This window comes from Pistacia vera, unplaced genomic scaffold (assembly GCF_008641045.1).
Source record: "Pistacia vera cultivar Batoury unplaced genomic scaffold, PisVer_v2 Contig109, whole genome shotgun sequence".
Taxonomy (NCBI): domain Eukaryota; kingdom Viridiplantae; phylum Streptophyta; class Magnoliopsida; order Sapindales; family Anacardiaceae; genus Pistacia; species Pistacia vera.
The window spans coordinates 1,641,620-1,663,696 of NW_022195126.1; the positions used below are offsets into that span (position 1 = coordinate 1,641,620).

General features: G+C 33.8%; 4 protein-coding genes across 6 annotated transcripts; 2 read left to right on the forward strand and 2 right to left on the reverse strand.

Annotated features, from left to right (window-relative positions):
• Positions 1-1,476: 1,476 nt before the first annotated feature.
• LOC116136951 (G-type lectin S-receptor-like serine/threonine-protein kinase SD2-5) lies at positions 1,477-4,155 on the forward strand. Its single transcript, XM_031422639.1, has one exon. The coding sequence runs from the start codon at positions 1,535-1,537 to the stop codon at positions 4,052-4,054; it is 2,520 nt and encodes an 839-aa protein (XP_031278499.1). The 5' UTR covers positions 1,477-1,534; the 3' UTR covers positions 4,055-4,155.
• Positions 4,156-6,212: 2,057 nt separating this feature from the next.
• On the reverse strand, positions 6,213-9,842 carry LOC116136423 (fructokinase-1). The gene is made up of 5 exons (XM_031422137.1): positions 9,420-9,842; positions 8,815-9,065; positions 8,364-8,655; positions 7,243-7,395; positions 6,213-6,906 (listed from the first exon to the last, which is right to left on the reverse strand). Exons 1-5 carry the CDS (start codon positions 9,798-9,800, stop codon positions 6,520-6,522), a joined length of 1,464 nt encoding a protein of 487 aa, XP_031277997.1. The 5' UTR covers positions 9,801-9,842; the 3' UTR covers positions 6,213-6,519.
• Positions 9,843-12,255: 2,413 nt separating this feature from the next.
• On the reverse strand, positions 12,256-16,971 carry LOC116136025 (iron-sulfur protein NUBPL). 2 transcript variants are annotated; one of them, XM_031421762.1, is made up of 8 exons: positions 16,819-16,971; positions 16,572-16,692; positions 16,295-16,417; positions 14,594-14,691; positions 14,177-14,303; positions 13,373-13,458; positions 12,975-13,095; positions 12,256-12,424 (listed from the first exon to the last, which is right to left on the reverse strand). In XM_031421762.1, the coding sequence occupies exons 1-8, from the start codon at positions 16,843-16,845 to the stop codon at positions 12,387-12,389; spliced, it is 741 nt and encodes a 246-aa protein (XP_031277622.1). In that variant the 5' UTR covers positions 16,846-16,971; the 3' UTR covers positions 12,256-12,386. The 2 variants fall into 2 exon arrangements, with proteins under 2 accessions (XP_031277622.1, XP_031277616.1); XM_031421756.1 differs by having other exon boundaries at positions 12,970-13,095.
• Positions 16,972-17,413: 442 nt separating this feature from the next.
• On the forward strand, positions 17,414-21,190 carry LOC116136286 (probable myosin-binding protein 4). 2 transcript variants are annotated; one of them, XM_031422010.1, is made up of 3 exons: positions 17,414-17,499; positions 18,131-19,356; positions 19,436-21,190. In XM_031422010.1, exons 2-3 carry the CDS (start codon positions 18,267-18,269, stop codon positions 20,935-20,937), a joined length of 2,592 nt encoding a protein of 863 aa, XP_031277870.1. In that variant the 5' UTR covers positions 17,414-17,499; positions 18,131-18,266; the 3' UTR covers positions 20,938-21,190. The 2 variants fall into 2 exon arrangements, with proteins under 2 accessions (XP_031277870.1, XP_031277866.1); XM_031422006.1 differs by having other exon boundaries at positions 17,423-17,499; positions 18,128-19,356.
• Positions 21,191-22,077: the final 887 nt, after the last annotated feature.

Genomic DNA, 22,077 nt, shown 5'->3' on the forward strand with positions numbered 1-22,077 from the left:
CTCATTATAAGCAAAACATTATTGTTTGTAAAATTAAAATATTTTTGTTATATTTTGTCAAATTCATGATATGTAATTCAAACTATAAATACATCATACTTAACATTGATAAGAATATTTATATAAAAATACTAATTTTCATATATTTAACTTTTTTAAAACAATCACTGAATACTTATAATCATAAATTAAAAATTTATAAACAAACATATTATAAATATTTAATTTAGTTTTATTCATTCAGAGTTATTTTGTGATTAGCACTATACAATGCTATCACATAAGTTACCAATTGCCACCTTAGCTTTTGGGAATAGTTTATGATAAAACTATTTATAATTTAATTTTAGATAGATTTTAAAACTATAAGGGTACTTTATAATATTTATCCATTTTATTTGGGTAAAGTGGTGTTAGGTCTTTGCATTTTATTAAAATTAAATAAATTTTTATTTTAGAGTGATACCATTTGAACCCAACCCTTTTTCAATTTACCCTTGTTTCATTTCTAACGAGGACAACACAATAAATTCATTAATTTATAGTCAACAAAAAGGGATTTTTCCAATCAAGTAGTTCAATGTTTTTGTTCCACCGTTTCCCCTATTCAATAATGTTGGCTCTTATCTTTTGCATTAATTTATCTTTCTTTCTCTTCATCTTTTTTTCTGGCTTTGCCGTTATCCTGCTCGCTTGGACCAACAGGTGTTGCTCATTTTTATATTGTATATTTCTCAACTGACAATAACCCTTGACCTACTTGATTCATTAATCATTCGTTTTAAGTTGGGAGAACAAACAACATTTTCCCACCCAAGGTTTGGCAAAATAACACTTTCCCACCCATCAAGTTTTAAAATGATACTTTCCCACCCTTTATCAAAATCTGTTATGTTTTCTGTTAATATTTGACTGAAAAGACGAAAATACCCTTAAATATTTGACTTTATAAATTTTTTTTTGAACTAGCCAAAAAGCAAGATATTAAAAAGTCAAAAAAGAAAAAATAGCTAACCCCAACTAAATGGTTAAGACTAATGTTATGAAATTGTTTAAAATTAAATGACCTAAATATTTATTTATTTATAATGTCATAAATATCTCATCACTATTATTCAATAATCTACTAATATAATGTTTTTCATTTTTATTAATTAACATAGAAAATCTTAATAGTTAATATTCCTAATTAATTAAATAAATAAAAGAAAAAAGGTATCTTTATACTTGAGTAAAGGCTTTAACTTAACTAAATTTTAATTTATAATAAACTATTTAAAGATATTTTTATCTTTTAGTCCAATATTAATAGAACCTGACAAAGGATGAAAAAGTGTCATTTTGAAACTTGATGGGTGAGAAAGTGTCATTTTGCCAAACCGTGGGTGGGAAATTGTCGCTCCCCCTTTTAAGTTTAGAGATATTTTTGGTAACTTTTATTAACCCCATTGACCTGCATTCGAAGTTTCACTTTGTTACAACAAATCTTACACAATTTGTTTTCTAGATCTCAATCATCTTGTAATCATATGCCATGAATATCAGCTGCAATTGGTGTTTCATTTCTCTGCTTCTTAGTCTTTTTTCAATTTTTTCTTCTTTAGTTAACGCACAAAGTTTTGATTATCCGACAGCGAATCTCTCTACTTTATGGAAAAATAGCCCATCAGCTCCTCACTCGGTACCTTTTACCGATGGATCGACAGTGAGAGCCATCCTTCTCAGGGGAAGCTTTGGCCCAAGATATGCCTGTGGCTTCTACTGTAATGGAAACTGTGACACCAATTACCTCTTCGCCATCTTCATTGTTCAGACCAATAGTGGTTCCGGTATCACTCTTCCTGCCAGTGGATTCCCGCAGGTTGTTTGGTCTGCTAACGGCCATCATCCTGTTCGAATCAACGCAACCTTAGAGCTAACCTTTGATGGAGACTTGGTATTGCGCGATGCTGATGGGAAAATAGCATGGTCAACAAATACGGGTGGAAAATCTGTTGTGGGCTTGAACTTGACAGAAACGGGCAACCTCGTTCTTTTTGACAATAATAATTCAACAGTTTGGCAATCCTTTGATTATCCCACCGACTCATTGGTTCCCGGCCAGAAGTTGATGCTAGGCCGGAAACTCGCGGCTAGTGTTTCTTTAACAAATTGGACTAAAGGTTTGTTTTCGCTTTCTTTAACAAATGAAGGATTGTTTTCTTTCGTGGAGTCTAATCCTCGACAAGTCTATGTTCAAAATAGTTTATCATTCAATGTTACTGAAACAAGCTATGTTAGATTTATGAATGGAAGCTTATCTTTGTTCTTAAATTCCTCTGAGATAAGTGATAAGCCTGATCACATTTTTTATTCTATTCCTGAGGCATCATCAGCTCAGTACATGAGACTTCGGCCTGATGGGCATTTAAATGTTTATGAGTGGGAAAATGGTGAGTGGAAAGTAGTGGCAGATCTCTTAACAGGGTACTTAGGAGACTGCAATTATCCTATGGTTTGCGGAAAATATGGGATCTGTTCTAATGTATTTTGTAGATGTCCCACGTCGGATGGGCTAGCCACCTATTTCAAGCAAGAAAATGATAGCCAGTCAACGGCTGGGTGCTCTCAGATTACTCCCATATCATGCGAATATTCAGCACATCACAGTTTTATTGAGCTTAAAGATGTTACTTACTTTACCTTTAACTCAGACCGCGAAAACATAGATTCAGAAAAATGTAAACAAGAATGTCTAATGAATTGCTCCTGCAAAGCTGCTTTTTTTCGGTATTCTGATAATTCTTCTTATGGAGATTGTTATTTACCCTCTGAAATCTTCTCGATGATGAATAATGACAAATCAAAGACTCATTATAACTCTACTGCATATTTGAAGATTCAGAATGTCTCAAGTCCTAGTCCCGGTGGAAGTGGAAAGAAGTCGAGACAAGACCCGAAAATATTGGGGTTAAGCCTTGGAGCTGCTGGTTTGTTTGTTTTGGTAACTGGAATCTTGGTCTTCTTCTTTTGGAAGAAAAATTTTGATGATGTTGAGGAAGATTATTTAGATCAAGTCCCGGGATTGCCCAGAAGATTCTCTTATGAAGAACTGGAAAACGTGACGGAGAAATTCACAAGGATCCTCGGCAAGGGAGGATTTGGGACAGTGTTTGAGGGGACTCTAAATGATGGTACGAAAGTTGCAGTGAAACTTCTTGAAGGACTTGGGCAAATCAAGAAATCTTTCTTAACAGAGGTGGAAATTATTGGAAGCATTCAACATGTAAATTTAGTGGGACTGATTGGATTTTGTGCTGAGAAATCTCATAGGCTTCTTGTTTATGAATACATGAAGAATGGATCTCTGGATAGGTGGATTTTCAATAATACCATTCTTGATTGGCAGCAAAGAAAGAAGATCATCCTTCACATAGCCAAAGGACTAACCTATCTCCATGAAGATTGCAGGCAGAAGATTGTTCACTTGGATATAAAGCCTCAAAACATCCTCTTGGATGACAGCTTCAATGCTAAAGTTTCCGATTTCGGGTTGTCGAAACTGATCGACCGGAATGAGGACGAGGTTATGACAACGATGAGAGGAACTCGAGGCTACATGGCTCCGGAATGGCTTAACTCAATAATCACAGAAAAAGTAGATGTTTATAGTTTTGGAGTTGTAACATTGGAGATTTTGTGCGGACGCAAAAATCTTGATCGCTCTTTGCTTGAGGAAGACATGCATTTGCTAAACCTGTTCAAGAAGAAGGCAGAGGAGGGAAAATTAATGGATTTGGTTGACAAATACAATGAGAATATGCAATTAAATGGAGAAGAAGTAGTGAATACCATGAAGCTTGCTGCTTGGTGTTTGCAAAGTGATTTCACCAAGAGACCTTCCATGGCAATGGTAGTTAAGGTCTCGGAAGGTGTTAATGAGGTTGAGCAGAATCTGGATTATAACTTCTTCAATCCATTGCCACCAAGAAAGTTACCTGAAATTGGTCATCAACCGGAAGAAAATTCTAGTTCCACTGTATTATTGCCTTCAATTTTGTCTGGACCAAGGTGAAAATTAGGATTGTGTGAAAGTTTATCTTTATTTTATCATTATGTCACCATTTATTGAAAATAAACTTTAAGATAATTACATGATAAGTTAATTAGGGTGAGTTTGGGGTTGCTAAAGCTTTTACCAGATTACTTATTTCTAAAAGAATCATCCAAAACTTGTTTGGTAAACACATTTAAAAAAATGATTATGAAATAATCTACTTCTTACATGATCTATTTTAGAGTAAACGACTTTTTTCCACCAAAAGGTTTCAAAATATTACTTTCCCACCCAAAGTTTATATTTTGTTAATACCCAAAATACACTTCACTTTCTCAGTCGGTGTTCGATGAGTTATCAAGAATTAGGGTAAGAGAGATTTTGTAGAGTGAAGGCCGATGGATCAAATGGTGGTAACCGATTAAAGATTCGTTATTGAAATCAGTCAGAAATCAGTTAAAAACAAGAAACCCTAACTTTTTTATGATCAACAATTGACGAGAAATCAAGTACCAAAGTAATAGAGGTTTTGTATTGGGTAGAAAAAACTTCTATCAAAAGTTAATTATTGCTAAAGTTGATCAGCAAAGAACAAGCTATAACAATCACGAACTAAGGCTAAATTAAATAAGTTTTTATAAGTGAAGTGAAAGTGTGTTTATGAACATTAAATAATGTCGATTTTAGAAGGTATTCCTCTTAATATCCTTGCTTAATATTAGAAAACATGCTATATAATATTACAAAATCTATAATTATATATATATATAAGAATTAATTTTGCAATCCCTAAAAATTAAACCCTGATTACACATTTAATTCCATTCTTTTAATATCACATTTGATAAATACATTTATACACAATGGAATCATATTCCATTCCAACCTTCATTTAGTATTCCAACATCATATCATTTTCCATTCAATAGAATTCCAACAATTAAAAATGGCATTAAAAGTCATGATTGCCCATGGGTTCTCCAATAATTATTTAACAGGAAACTAAAGCTTCGCAAAAGGATGTATTCGGTAAATGTCTTTAAAAGGTGCCGTTGGCTGAGATTATTTATTTATTTACCAGGAAATTTAATCCGGCATACATTATGCAGAACAATTAGCATAATCACAATTTTTTAAGGATTTATTTCATCCTCTGAGAGATAATTAAGTCAAAAAAGCCTCACCCATTTTGGAAAGTATTAAATAATGAGAATACCAATATAAAAAAAAAAAACCTTTAAAAAATATCATAAAACCTCTAAAAAATCCCTATAAATATCACAAACACTCCTTACAAATACCCCTCTAAAAGAAATATCGTAAAACCTCTGAGAAAAAAAATCAGAAACCCCCAATTTCGATCAATTTAATTAAATATCACATATCACAAAGTCCTGAGCAAGGGGGCATTTGATAGTTTCTAATAATCGTTAAGGCGTATTTTTTACTTAAATATCTCCCAGGAGTCAGGAGCATATAAAATTAGATAAATGCAATATATCAGAGATTAAGTAAAGAGGTCATTCTAAAGTGTTTCTACAATTATAAATATAAGATTACACACATATGCTCAAATGCTGTCTGACATAAATTCAACATAATTACACATGTTATCATTCATAATAGGCCTCTGCTTGATGGATCTTGCATATCAAATCTTAGCACACAAACCTACCTTCAACACAACTTGAAACCTTATATCTGCAGACAACTCAGATATAGATAATTTGGATTTTAAACATTACAACGAATTTTGTAAAAGTCGAGTTCGTCTTTCAAAAAAAAACTAGACTCTGTACTACGAAAATGATCCTCACTGCATCATTTAAAATAAATTGGACAGCTTGTTCCTCATCCATACTCTTCTTTTCTCTATGAATACTTCTAATGCATCCAGAAAATAAGATTGTTTCTAACGAGTATTGCTTCAGTATAAGATTTAAAATTTTAAGAAGGCACTCCAACTACAGCATATGAAATTTCAAAATTTAATAACAGATAAGACACCCTACTTATTTTTATCTATCTGATAAATATCTCATTATACTAACAGAACCAGATCATGTAAATTACCTGCTTGATAAGCATTCATGTACATGGTGCAAAAAATGAACATCTTTACATAGTTATAGGTATGATGAAAACCTTTGCCCAATCCCTACTTCAGAAGAAACTCTTTCATTCCAATAGCCACTATAATATCATCAGACAAACCATTAGTATAAATGCTCACTAAAAATAAATATAAACGGCAAATTAAGCAATCTTGCAAACTCTGACTTGAATCGAAGCTTTTCTAAATGTGTATTTTATCCTGACACCAATAGAGAAATTGAGAAGAACCTGACATGTGCTAATTGTCAAAAATCAGGCCTCCTTCCACAGGAGTGGAACTACCAGTGCAATCAAACTCAGTAGAACCAATAGAATGAATTAGTTCCAATAAATTCAAATTAGTAACTGAAAACCTATTGTCCCTCACATCAAGATGACACTTTTCCCTCCAGCCAAGCATATTCAAGCTTAAGCAGCAATTCAGAAACCACCTTTTGCAGGTCCACACGGTTCAAGTGGTTTGTGCTTCCATTTATGCCTATTTTTGAAAGAAACGTAATTTCCTGGGCATGCACATCTTCATTAAGTAGTTCATCCCACAACTCCCCATCTTCATTGAGGTTGGATGCCCTCATAAGTTCTATTACTTGGCCCAAGGTCGCCACATTTCTACCAGCACCACAACCCATGGCAGTTGCAGCACCTACTGCATTTGCAATTGTTAATGTACTAACTGTGGGCATATTGTGTATAAAACCAAATGCAACAGCAGCCACAAAACTATCTCCACATCCAACGGTATCTGTTACATTCACCTGGTCATGTTTCAAATACAAATCAACATATTGTTGTATTATCAAAATATAAACATGTAAAAGAAATTCATGCGGGTTAATTCAGTAGAACTTGAGGGAGCTCATAAATAAATATCTTTCAAAAAGGTATTAACAGAAAATAGGTTCTCATTAATGTTTTCTTCCACATAATATCTTGAAAAATTTTGAGCGAAACTTTGTCACAGAAAGTCCACAATGTTGTAAGAGCAAGCAAAATACAATACATGACTTAGGTTAATCATGAGAAAACACTAAAAATGTAAAATTAGTGTTTTTATGCATCTTAATTTAAGAAGATTTGGCATAAATTGATACCTTGAATGCAGGTGCACATGATATGCTTGACTTTGTGATCAAAATTGAACCCCTAGAACCCATTTTAACAATCACCCAATTTGTGCGCTGGCCCTTCCTGAGTAACTCCTGGCCTGCCAGAATTGGGTATCTTATGCCAGTCAAAGATTCAGCCTGAAACATATTGCAAAAATTATGTTTGTAAAAACTCTTTAACAATAACAAGGGGAGATAGAGATAAATCTTTCATAATAAAAGAAGGCATGTACCAAGAATGTTAAAGACAATATTCAATAAATATCCAAAAACCAATTTGTCAAAACTGTCAACATGAGATCATGGTAGAGCTGATGTTTAACTGTTACAAAGAAGGTGAAACTTTCTTATAAAGAAGAAAAAGGTGATTCTATAAGACTTAGGAATTTGAAAATGAGATTGGTAGGGAGGAGAGCACTTGAGCAACATGAAGGATGGCTTATGTACTAAAGAAATGAGTATCAAGATGGTGGATAGCAAGAGAGAGAGAGAGAGAGAGAGAGAGAGAGAGAGAGATGAAAATGCCAAAGCATCGGTGACACAAACCAAAAAAGAAAAAAGGAAAAGAGAAAAAAAGGCAGAAGAAGAAAGAAATACCCTGACACTGCATAAGGAAAAAGAAAGCCTTAATACCTTAGTACTTATTTAGGATAATAAAATCAATGAAATTGATGTAAAATATACCAAGATAGGTTGCGTTAGGACAGTCTAAACCCATTTGCAGCCTAACTGCCTAAGGGACTGCTGGATAGCATCCCTGCATTTCCCATCTTAGTTTAAAAGAAGGAAAACACTCTGCAATTGGAGTGAGGTTAGTCTGGAACTTTGACAGGAGATACAAATTGTCATGCCTATGTACGAAACCACAATGACCCAAAAAGGTCAGGTTACAGTAGTGAACAAGATCTAATGGACCATGGGAAGAGGAACAAAAGGCTGTTAACAAAGGAAAGGTTGAGAAAGACCATCTTTGGAACAACCTCATTCCTAAGAAATACAAAAAAAGAAATGTCCACAACCAGAGCACCAAAAGATCAAAAAAAGGAAAAGAAAAACAATAATATCAAAACGTGGTCTCATACAACTAAGAATGCATAAAGTTAGACCTCATCAGATGTTAGAAGAAGAACGTCACTCATCCTCAACAAATGGCTAAGGGCTCTTTGTTCTTCAGCCGTTCCTCTAGAAAGACTCTTTCCACGTGGTCCAGGATCAAAAAATATTGACGTCCCAACTTCAGCAGCATACTCTTGAGCTGATAATATCAGACTAGGGGAGAGCTCATCAAAACCATAACCATTAACAAACAGGACTTTTGACTGCTTAATCGCCATCTTTACATCGCTCGATAGTGCGTTCATCCAGCTGAATGCAGGCTCCTTTCTAAAATCAGCTCGACTGATAAAAACAAAGGCAGATAATATGACTGATAAAACAAATATAATATTAAAAACAATTGTGGTAAAAAACCATTAAACAAATAGAAATGACTTGTACAAGACTGCAAGGAAATATCTTAAAAACCAAAAAAATTAAGAAATTTCAGTTGAATTATACCTGCAGAAGCCATGTCTTTGCAAAGGGTCCACAAGAACCCAGCACAAAAGGGTTTCATATGAGGCACTAGAACGGTCAACAACATCAGTATCTTCACTCATTCCAACTACATCAATTCCCTCATCACGAAGCACATCTATTAGAAACTTTCCATAAATTTCGTCACCTACATGACCAATACTCATACATCGAAGTCCCAATCTTGCCGCTGCTATAGCCATATTACAGTTTCCACCAGCTTCCCAGTATTTCTATACACAAAAACATATAACAATAGCTTATATACGAGCACTTGAAGTGTGTTTGGAAGAGCTTATTGGACAAATAATTACAGGAAAAGTGCTTTTTTAAGTCAGAAATACATCCAATAGACAAGTAATTTGGCAGACTTTTTTTCATTTAATATGGTTTCTAGAGAAGCTTTTATTTACCTCATATTCTCTAAAAAGTGATTTTCATAAAGCACTTCTAATGCAAAACTCTGGTTTTATAGACAAACAATAACCAAATACAATATTGGAATTCAATTACTCAAATACGAACAGCTATTAAGTATTGTATTGAAATTTAGAAAAAAAAATAAAAAAAAAATAAGAATGAAAAACCTTATCTGGTGGACAGGAGGCCAAGTGGTCCATATAAGCTTTGCGGTCGTCGCGGGAAGGCGGGGGCAATTTGGGAACATTGAGAACAATATCGACGCAGAGATTACCCAAGGTGGCAACATCAATAGTTTTAACTCCAGTGCTCCTCAGTTTCCAATCGTGTAAGTTGCCGTATTGAGAATCGGAAGCGTGGTTAGGTGCAGAGATTCCGGTTCCAATTCCGTAGCAGTAGAACGTGGAAGAACTGGGTCTGTTCTTAGCTGAAATTGGCGGGAAATTAGGGAGCTTTGTTAGTCTAGGGTTTTTGGGTAAGACGGCGGAGTGTTGTGAACAGACATGGTAAGAGAGTGGAGATTTTAGGGTTATTGTTTGGTGATGCATTCAGACCCAGAAAGAAAGAAGAAGAAGAGCGAAAGAAAGAAGAAGAAATGAGAGGATTTAAATTAAATAAAAAAGAAATTCAACTTCCAAGTGTTCATTTTCACTGTTTGATTCTGGAATCTTTCAGCTTTTGAATTATCCTATTGCTTTATTTATTTTTGGTTATTATACGTTGAAAATTAATACTTGTTCCTTTTTTTTTTTTTTTTTCTTTTTCCAAAAATAGCTTCATTCTTTTTTTCTTTTTTTTTCCTTTTTAAGTTCAATTTTTGCGTAAAAAGTGAGGGTTTGGGTCCTTTGAGATATGTTACACTTACATTCGTACTATGATGAGATACAAATAGTTATGCGAATTTTTTAATAAAAAAGTATGTGATACTATATTGTCATATTCATATGTTATTAGAAATGAATAAAATATAAAAAATAAAAAGTTGGATGTTTCAAATTTTTTAAGTTGTTCTCAAATTTAGCATAATTGAAATCAGTAATACTTATATGATATTTTGATAGTTTCATGATTGTGACATTAAACGGATTTTATAATGTACTAAAAATGGTTTACATTGTATTTGGATATCAACCATTAATTTTATAAAAAAATTGACTTCTTTTGTACTAAAAATGATTTATATTGTATTTGGATATCAACCATTACTTTTATAAAAAAATTGAACCTCTTTTATAGGTGTACCATATATGTTTTATTTAATTGAACCTCTTTTATAGGTGTACCATATATGTTTTATAAATAAGAGAATGAATAATACTACATTAACAATCCTCTCTCAAAAATTTTCTCTAACAATCTTAATGTGATAACTTGTAATTGATCAGTTCATAACAAATCTCACATAGGTTCCATATGAGTCTTATCAAACTGACTAATTATAAACTGTCACGTCAAGGTTGTAAGAGAAAGTTTGTGACAGTTGCTGGTATAGTTTACTCTTAAGAAAATAGGGGTGTGGCTTTTTATAGAAAAGTTTCACTAAATTGCTTGCATCCTATTCCACTAGTACTAAAATTAAGTACAATATACTCCCGACTTTTACTATAAGGGTCTGCTTGGGAGTTTTTTTTCATTGGTTTTGGGGGGTTTTTAATTAAACTAGTTTTGAGGTGTTTAAAAACCTCCGCTTGCCAGATTTTTAATAGGCTGGTTTTGAGGGGTTTAAAAACCCCCCAAAACCAGTGTAGTGTATTTTGAAGGGGTTTATAAAACACCCCAAATCGGGGTGTTTTCACTGGTTTAAAACTTGTATCCCCAAAAAACCCCATTCCACTCCCTTTTAGAAATCTATCGCTGCTGTAGATTCTCTCTAGCACACAAACTCTCAAATCTATCATTGCTGTTCACTTCTCTCTAGCACACAATTCTCTTGCTGCTGCACACGAATGGTTTTAATTTGCTGCACACAAAGCCCTTTGCCGCACATGAATGGTTTTAATCTGTCATTGCTGTTCACTTCTCTCTAGCACACAAGTTGGATTGTAGTGTAAACTTTAACAGTGTCCTCGAAAGAATGAGCAAAATAAAGAGCATTGAGAATCAAAAATTTGCGTGGAAGAGAGCAAGTGATGGAATTAGTAATAAGATAATCGCCAAAAAGGAAGATAGGCTTTCTCTTTTCATGTTTTTATACACGGCAAAAGGGTAGACAAACAAAAAGGATCCAAAGAGAGATAGATGTTAACTACTGCACANCCCACATGGGTCATACTAATTAATTTCAAACTAACCAATTGCGAACTGTCACGTCAGGATTGTGAAAGAAAATTTATGACAAATAATTGTTGGTATAATTTACTCTTAAGAAAATAGGGGTATGGCTTTTTATAGAAAAGTTTCACTAAATTGCTTGCATCCTATTCCACTAGTACTAAAAATAAGTACAATATACTCCCGACTTTTACCATAAGGATGAAATGAGTCTTGAATTGACTGACTACTTTTGGCTTTGGGACTGTTTTATTGACCATATAAATTGGAATCTGAAACAATAAGAAAATGCATCCACTTTGAGAGGTGTATGTTATGAATATTACAGAAATTCTTTTATCATTAAAGAATATATTCTTTCATTATGATCAAATGCAACCAAGTTGAAGCTGCATAATTTGACTCAACAAACACTGCAACTATAAATTATGACTGTCCAATGAGAAGCATGTACAGCTCTGTTCTTTACATAAACTTTCACCTGTAATAGCAGTTGGCTGCAACATAAGCAGTATGTAATGGAACAATGCCAGCGGGCTGCAACCATTGACTGCATTCCATGTTCTCCTACACCTTAAGACATCAAAGTTGATATTCTAACAACTGTGCTGCTCTCTTCTATAGTGAAAAAGATTCAAAATTGCATCCGTAATTTAGAGGTTAGTGAGGCTATAAAACCTTGACCAAGTATATCTGCTAGTATGGCTCAACGGAATAAGTGAGGCGCCGCACAGAATTAGTTTCCGGATTGAAGTTATTGTTCTTGCGCCACTTCCTCGAGTCTTCTGACCACATTAACAGCCACTTCACTGTATGCTTTAGAGACAATAGAATCAGGTGCTGATATTACTACAGGTACACCATCATCTGAACCTTTTCGGATATCCATTTCTAGTGGTATCTGAAACAGTGAGAACATATTAATGTACCATTGTACCACATCTAGCCTGCCATTGTATACTTCAATTGCATTGCATCATGTGCATGAAGGCAGTAAACAAATAAATTTAAGACAACCCTTAATAATGAATTTGGCTGTAAATAAGACCATGAAAAATCAGGAATTTTGCTCGATCTAAGCATAAGGCTGTTCTTTCCTCCATCTATTCAACAAGTAGACAATCCAAAAATTTTGAAAATCGCATAGAGTGATGAGTATCTACCATTTATCAGCTCCAAAGTCAGCTACTTTTTTGTATTTATTATATCTCTCAATTTTTCATTTCTAGGTACCTGGAGTAGGTATACAACTATCCTCTCATTTTCCTGAGCTGATGAACTTGTATCATCTTTAATCTAGGTCCATATCTACAAGCTATGTTTGCATTTAAATGATATTAAGTATTCAATTCATAAACAACACCTACCCCTAATCTCAATCCTGGCACCCTAGACAATTAAAAGAAAAAAAAGCAAAGAAACATAAAAGATAGAAAATTGATATACCTCACCAATAACTTTCAGACCCATTTCAGTAGCTGTCCTTCGAGTTCCTCCCTTCCCAAAAATGAAGGAAGGCTCACTACAGTGTGGACATACAAAGCAGCTCATGTTTTCTATCAGCCCCAATATCTGTAAAAGCAATCACAATCTTCATTAAAAGTAGAAAAAGAAGAATGGGTAATTACAAGCAGCATTTACTTCATTTCAAGTAAGAAAGTTCAGACAAACTACAAATCTCAAATTTTAATAATTAAACCTTGCACCCTTCAAAATTTATATGAATTTGAATTTATCCAATCATATGATTCATCTAAATGAATATTTCACAAAACTGAACTGATGAACCATGCAAAATTTTCAACACGTTGCAACCAATACGAGAGATTTGCACAAGAAAAAAACATACAGGAACTGAAACTTTAGAGAACATTGCAATTCCTCTACGAGCATCTATTAATGCAACATCTTGTGGAGTTGAGACAATCACTGCACCTGCAGCCAACCGAAAAGTCATAAAACACCAATTCACAATTTTATTTAAGCAGAACTACCCCTTGAAAACAGAAAAACCTAAAACCATCTTTTTACATTTTTTCTTTCTCGGGGTATACAAGAAGAAAGATAGTATGACTTAATACTTTATATTTTGCATACGAGAAGAAAAACACAAATGACTAAACGATTTTAAAAAATTGGATTTTTTTTCAATTTGCGCTAAAAAAGGCATGAAGTTGCTTTAATAATCAGAACTTGGCATTACAAAAAAAAAAAAAAAAAAAAAAAAAAAAAAAAAAAAAAAAAAAAAAAAAAAAAAAAAAAACAGAGGATCTACAATAGTTTTACATATCATTTCAAATCCCATGTTAGTACAATTGAAAATGCTAGTTTCCAAGAATGAGAAAATAGCTGAATAGTAATTCCATAAATCACAAGCAAGAAGTTACAGTTAAGCACAGTAATGTAAGTTTAATACTGAGTGAAAGCTTAACACTGTCAATTTAGTTAAAAACAGTTGCTGAGCAACTTTCTAATCATAGTGCAGTGTGTGAGGTGAAACCACTTCTTCCAAAAAAAAGCCAGCAGAAAAATACATTTATATAATGAAAGGACATCAGTATCTTTCAACAACTACTGTGTAATTCCAAGCCTATACAAGTCCATAAAATGCAGACATCAGCAAAGCAAAAAAGAATGTTTTCATTTTATCAACCTGATAATTGCAGTGTCTGCGTTGTAGTTAACTGAGCATCACCAGTTCCGGGGGGCATATCTATCACAAGAATGTCAAGATTTCCCCAATCAACATCCTTTGACATTTTACGAAGAGCACTCATTACCTGCAAGCATATAGTGAATTCAATTTCCGGAAAAATCAATATGTATAAATGAGAAGAAGACAGCACAGTCTTGCCATAAACAATCAGTTATAGACTATGTAACTGCATATAGTAAACTGATGAACAGCAAACAGCTATTACAGCAGAGTCAAACTGTGAGATACAGAGAAATCCAATAATTAGGATTATAATTTTTCATCATCAATGTCAAACACCATATTTTGCAAAACAGCACACACGGAACAATTAGCATGTAATTGACTAGATCCTTGGACGACAAGTAGACATACCATGGGAGCTCTCCACACAATTGGGCTGTTTTCCGGCACAAGAAATCCCATTGACATACACTTAACACCATGATTTTCAATTGGAACCATCTTCATATCTTCAAGCAAGAGGAGAAAAAATAAGCATCATAAAACCACTAATTAAGTAGCCATATTAAATTTAATCCCAAATGGAACACATAATGTTTAAAATCTTCAGCTCATGTGAAATGAAGCTAAGAGTACACTAGCATCATAATTTTATATAATTGTAAACCCAAAAAAAATAAAAGGCTTGACCGAAATTATATTTTTGAAGATTTTGCAGGCGGTAGCTTCTTCATTGTGGGACAGACTAAACTTTTGGGCTTCTCAATGGATGTCTGTTTCTTTTGAGCTTTAGGAAGTCTCTTCTTTATTCAACATAACTGGTAAGCTTTGATAACCTAATTTGGGAAGTTTTTGAGTTCAGTATAGGGGCTATATATGTTCCTACGATTAGGGCCGAATTAAACTTTTTTTTTTCTTTCCAGTTTTTGGAGTCCTTTTGGTTGCTTAGCAGTGCTTGTCCTTTTTGTGGACAACTATATTTTCTCGTTTCATAGCAAAAAAATAAATGACAATTAAAAAATAAAAGTATCTTGTAGAATATTGTGCAACCATAAGCCAAAAACTTTCCATCAAAAATGTGTGTAATTATTGTTTACTATAGTTGAAGTATTACAGAAGGAGGAAAAGACTTAAACTCATTATCCAAAGCATGTTGTTTTCAATCACTCGTGCATGGAGAAAGAGAGAAAAAAGCAGAGGTTGAAAACCAAGGTAAGATTAAACTAACCTTTAGTTTTAAAATAGTGGTTCTAATGCCTCTACTAACTTTGAGAAAGACCAATATTCTACAAGGCTCACTGTTTGACTAAGTGTTCCTCACATACTTATTATATTTTTTTTTATAGGAGCTCCAATACATATTATGACGCAGCATATGAACACATTAAGAAAAGTTATGCATTATGGGTAATTTGATAACAAAAGTTCCTACCTATTATATAAGATCTTGTATAAAAAATTGAATGTTTTAACAATTCTACTCTATGAGATCCATTCTATTTTTTGCTAGGAATATATGGTCCATTTTATTGAAATAGAAGATCGATAAAATTAGATAATCATTTGAAGTAATGAGAATGTGTTAAGCAGCTTCTTCCTCATATCTAGTTCCTCTAATTCTTGAATTTTTCTAAAATACTTTTTTCTTGAATGATCCAAATTGCCAAGTATTCCAGCAATTAGTAATCCAAGATTTCATACTTTTATTAAATGACAGAGAAATCCACCTTGGCAAGAATACTGAAACTACTATAGATGAGAGATATCTAAACCAATTTATTGAAGATTTCAACCACCAAAGTTGGACACCATTAATTGAAGAACTTTTGAAGATTGAGAATACCAATGCAAACCCAAACACCATTCAAAAAAGTAAACGATCGTTTATTGCTATTTTTGTTTTTAAGAACTCATACACGCTAAGAACAAAATTTCATCCATTTCCAGATGCAGCTTACAATAGCAACTACATTTGTGGCAAATTAAGAGCAATATATTCATCATTAATTTCCCTACTGAGGTTAGCTGCTGACTAACACACATCCTAAACAATCAATTACAACTGAAAGCAACTGAATTTAATCACGTTGAAAAAAAACACAAATGTGTCACCTTCAGTGACTTCAGGCTTTTGATGGATATTCATCATGATCGGAACCGAAGGTCCATACACATCGGCATCAAGTAAACCCACCTTTAATTGACACTTGTTAGCAAGCGCAACAGCCAAATTAACTGCACAAATCCAAACAACAATGCTACAGAATTAGTTTATTTCAACTAATTTCTACAATAATCATTCATTCATGTTATTAAGTAACATTAACTAAACCCGTCATGCTCAAAGAGATAAAAATAAATAATTTTAATTAAAAAATGTTGGAAATACCTGCAGTGGTGGATTTGCCAACACCGCCTTTCCCAGAAGCAACAGCTATAACATCCTTAACCCCATCTATCTTCAAGTCCTTGCTGCCAAACACGGCATAAAATCTAACACCTCCGAGCCTCTGCGGAAAAAAAAAAAAAAAAAATCAAAAACACATTCTGACTTATCAAATAAACAACACAAGAAATTAAACAAGAATGAAGCAACAAGCTTGAGAAAGCATCGATTTTTTTCTTATTCATTTTACATGGAAAGAGCGGAGGAGACCCTTCATATAAAAGATTTGATTTTTACGAGTTACAGAATCTGGGATGTTTCAGAGATTTGATGGGTCGTTTTAGTTTAGTATCGGTTTCGGTTCAGTCAGAGATAGGCAGAGTAGAGGAAAGGTATGATCGGGTCAAGTCGGGTCTAATTCGACCTGAAATATGTATTGCGGATTGTTGTTCTAGATTTCATATTGTCTAGATCCATGGGCTATGGCCCAATGATTGAATTGAAAAAGAAAAGATTTACCCTCCACAACTACAAAGCTTCGGAATTTATAATCAATATTTCCTTATTGATATTAATTATTAACTTATTGAATGAATAGTTTTTATTTAAATGGGTATTTAATCCTGTAATTTCTTTATTAAATTATTATTATATTATAATGCAACTTAAATGGTGTAGAGTAAATAGATGGAAGAATTAGATATGGAGAAATAAATAAGTGATAATTGAAAGTTAAACATACCACATGTATTGTTTTATATTTTCACTATTTTGTTAAAAAAAAAAAAAGATAAATTTTCCTTTATTTGGCGACCCACAAAAATCAAATAGTTGGTTTCAACGGTCTGTCATTTCCCGGACAACGACTTCTCATCATTTTTCATTCTCTTCTTCATCCCATTTGATCCACCATAAAGTTGCTGAGAACCAGGTAAAAATTTCTCCTTTTTTCTATTACATTGTCAAGTTTTAAGCCTTTTTGTTTATTTATAATTGCAGCGTGCATTGTGGGTTTTTTTTTTTTTTTTGGGTGAATTTGATGACATTTTGGCTCTGTTTATATGGGTAGAGAAATGGATTGTTCTGGTTTGGATAATGGATCTTGTAATGCGCATTAAATCTGGGTTTGGTTTGTAACTTTAATGAGTTAGGTTGTGGATTTTCTCTTTCACTGTTGGGTTGGTTGAAGTTCTACTTCTGGTTTTATTCATGATTGTTAATATGCCATTTTGTTGGTTGATACTAAACATTCGGCTCTTTATTGATTAGAAATTTTTAGATTTGGGTTTAACCTACCTGTTTTTGTACCTTTTTTTTTTTTTATATGTTTTTTCATTTTTCCTGGAAAAAAGAATCAAATATGTCTATTTGTCAATATCTGTGAAGGTTAATTGAATTTGAATTTGTTTTCCTAGTTAGTTGAATCTATCATAAGTTTTGAAAATTGGATGTCTCTTGGTCCTCTCTGTTGTCTAAAAGCACACAGTATTTATTATTATTTTTTTTTCCAATTTTCCAATTACTGAATGATTTATTTTTATTTTTTTCTCAACGTGTAGCAGCTTGCTGGTAGAATGAGGATGCGATTCTCCACTTTGCAGTGGGAGGTCTGGAACATCTACGTTTCTGATCGAGTAAAGATTTTCTTTGTTCAACCAAATAGGAAACTTATGGTCTACTAGATTGATTTTGGTGGTAATGGCTGCAAAAGGGATGTCATACGTTAAAGCACAGAGGAATATGCAAGGGTTTACGACAATACTTACATCTACAGCTTGTGAATGGGTCTTGATTTTTCTGCTGCTTATTGAAGCTGTCTACTCATTTCTGTTGACAAAATTTGCGGGTTATTGCAAATTGCAATCACCTTGCATTTTGTGCTCCAGGCTTGATCATGTGTTGGGCAATGAGAGGCCTGAATTTTATCGGAATCTTATTTGCAGCAATCACAGATTGGAGATATCATCTTTAATTTGTTGCCATAAGCATGGTAAGCTTGGAGATGGCTGTGCAATGTGTGATGATTGTCTCTTGTCCTTCTCCACAAAAAATAATTCCAACCTAGATATGCACAGGCTACTTTTTGGAAAATTGGGGTTTGATCTTGTTGGTTGTGGTTCTCCAAGCTCAAATCCAAACAAGGATTTTATTCCTAGTTCTAGGAGCAAGAGCTTGTGTTCATGCTGCAATAAGCCTTGGAAGTCAAGACAAAACTTGCCAAGGCTACCCCAGCTAAAATCACCTGGAACCAGGGCAGCTAAACCTAATCCTTCTGTGCCATGTTTAAGCCGCCAGGATGGCATGAAGAAAACGAGGGGAAAATTTTCTGGACAATCCATTGGATCTTGTCTTGTCGGAAGAAGTTGTTCTGATTCTTTATCTCAGATTCAATCCAGTGAGCTGAAAATCGCTTCCAATTTGGAGTCAGAGTTCTTATCCCCCGATCATGATGATGGTAATAGTGTAATTCGTGATACAAATGAGGCAAAGGATGATGCTGGCAAACCCCATGATATAAAATGTTTGACTTCTAATGTGTCTAGTTGGCATGACCTGGCTGAGTTTAACTGGCAGCATTCTCATCAGAAAACGTATTCTAATCCGCTGCCAGAGCTTATTTCACTAGATGATATTTTCCCACCATCTAACACTTCCGAAGTTCCCACTGGAATATCACCAATCAGTCAGAGCATCAATCCTGCTGCAATTGCTGACCCTGTATCTCTAGTTGATATGAACCCATCTTATGAGGCTGCAAATGTTCCTGTTGAAGTACCACCAAGGAAGGGTAAGCTCACTCTCTCTGCTCTTTATCTCTATGTACGTGTTATATGACTGGTCCTTTTAGCTAAAACGGTTTTTTGCAGCAAATGTTACCAGAACAACCAATACTCAACATGTTCCCATCAACCCTCATGAGGAAATATTGAAGTTGCTATATACAACAGCTGGAGTGGGTACTAAAAATGATCAGGTTTTGAGTAACCTTGCTCCTGTAAGTCCAACTTCTGAGGATCGGGGTGATGTCTGTAAGAAGGCTGTCAATGGTGAGGAAAGAGCAACAACTGGACTTGTTGCACTAAAATCAATTGAGGAACATGATAGAGATGCTCAAAATCTGAAGCTGTCATCTGCTGAAGGGATTAATTTACCAGTGAAAAATATGAGTAACAATGTGCAAGGTTGTGGTGATGAATTCCAGATGACTGATACTTCTAGCTCTAATGGAATTCAAACTGTTCAGAAGTCCATTTTGGCAGAGAGAACTGAGTCTACTAGTCTTGAATCATTGGATGGAAGTACTGTTAGTGAAATCGAAGGTGAAAGTACTATTGATCGGTTAAAGAGGCAGGTTGAATATGATCGTAAATGCATGAATGCTTTGTATAAAGAATTGGATGAAGAAAGAAGTGCTTCAGCGGTCGCTGCAAATCAGGCAATGGCCATGATTACTAGGTTGCAAGAGGAGAAGGCAGCCCTCCAAATGGATGCTCTACAGTACTTAAGAATGATGGAAGAACAAGCAGAGTATGATCTCGAGGAATTGGAGAAAGCTAATACTCTCCTGGCTGAAAAGGATAAGGAAATACAAGATTTGGAAGCAGATCTTGAATATTATCGGTTAAGTTACCTAAATGAGCCAATGATGCGGACTATACAGGTGGAGAATCATAATTTAAAAAAGGAAAATGTGAATGGAGAGAATTTGAGTTTGAACCATATTAATGGTAATGCCAACTTAGTACCTTGTAACTCAATGCACTCTGAGGTCTCTAAAGACAGAGATAAACCTGATATCGACACAATTTCATGGTCAGAGTTTGTAGATGAAAAATTACACATTCTGCAATTTTTGGATAGCTTGGAGAGGAAATTTCATATGTTTGCTCATGAGGGGATTGTGCATGACCTGTCTGACGGTCCATATTCTGAAGCAGCAGCAAACGTTGAGCACAATCAAGGAAAACATCTTGATGATGAGGGGAATTCATTAAGTTGTTGGACACAAAAGAAGGGTTTGTCAATGAAAAAAGATTTGCCTGTATCTAATGAGAGCATTCCTGCTCAAGAAAGATTGAATGCTTTACTTGGTGAAGATCAAGTTATTAGTAGAGGAAACAGCTTGGTTTCAAATGGGAAACAAGACTTCACTCGTTGTAGAGAAAATGATTTGGTTGCTCATGAAAATGAAATTTCAGACCTCAGTGACCGGTTGAAAGCACTTAAGGATGATTGCAACTTTCTTGAGCGTACTTTTAACTTTCTTCAGAATGGGAATGAGGGGCTGTCATTTATTCAAGAAATCGCTCGTCAGCTGAAAGAAATACGAAGAATTGGGATACAGGGTAGATGCAGATCTGTTCCTTGAGTTTACATGAATCATTACAGGGTAAGCATATTGACAAAATATATACTTGAGCTGCAAAGATCAGGAATTAGATTTCTCTTTTAATGCATCTCTCAGTGATGCCATTTTTATTTTACATAACATCTTTCCATATTAAGCTCTGCCCCAAAATATGCATGCCATGTTCTTTTTCAAGATTCTGCTTTTGCACTACATTTATGTTTCATGTCTTGTGTAGTTGGGGCAAAAAGTAGGATCAAAGAAAAGAGAAAAATGAAAAAGAAAAAAAAATGCAATTAGTTTGTTCTTGATGAATTAGTGATGTTGCATGTATTTGTAGGAATTTGTAAATTGATACAAGTTTTAGGATACAAAGATGTAAGCCTATTGTAAATTACTCTGGCTTTGCTTTTGATATCGTTGTGCTGTCTGTTCATAATACAGCTATGGAAAAAATTTCAACCTGCAATTAATCTATCATTTTCTACAAAATTTGTATTCATTTATTTCTCCCCATCAACTCTTACCTAAGGACATGTTTTTCATAGAATGTCTTCTCAGAAAAAGATCATGTAAAGTAAGAGAATTCTTAGAAGAGTTTTGTCAGTGACAGTTGAATACTAGAAAACTTAACATTTATACTACATCCATAACACACAAATACCAGCTTCTTTCAAATATTAACATGATACAGAGAAATTTAAAATTCGACTTTATTATATTATTGGATTAAATAATATGAAATTATATAGTAAGATTAGATAATATGATGAACTGTAAGAGAGAGTTTTGAAATAAGTTTCTAAAGTTATGCTATTGATGTCCCATTTATTATTATATTATCCCACAAATTATTCTTTGCATAAATCATGACAAAATAAAAATTATGATTATACTTACACTTATCATAAACCTTTTATTATTATTTCAAAAATAATATTTTCCCTTTTGTATTTTAAGAACTATTCACCCCTAATCTTTTATCTAATAAACATCATTATGATTCATGTATTAAAATTTTATCCTTAATTGAAATTACTTTAAAACCACCTATAGATTAAAAAAAAAATTGTGATATGAAGGAATGGAATATGATTACATTATTTACTTGTAAAATAAGAATAAAAATGTATGAAGGAATGAAATAGGATTACATTATTT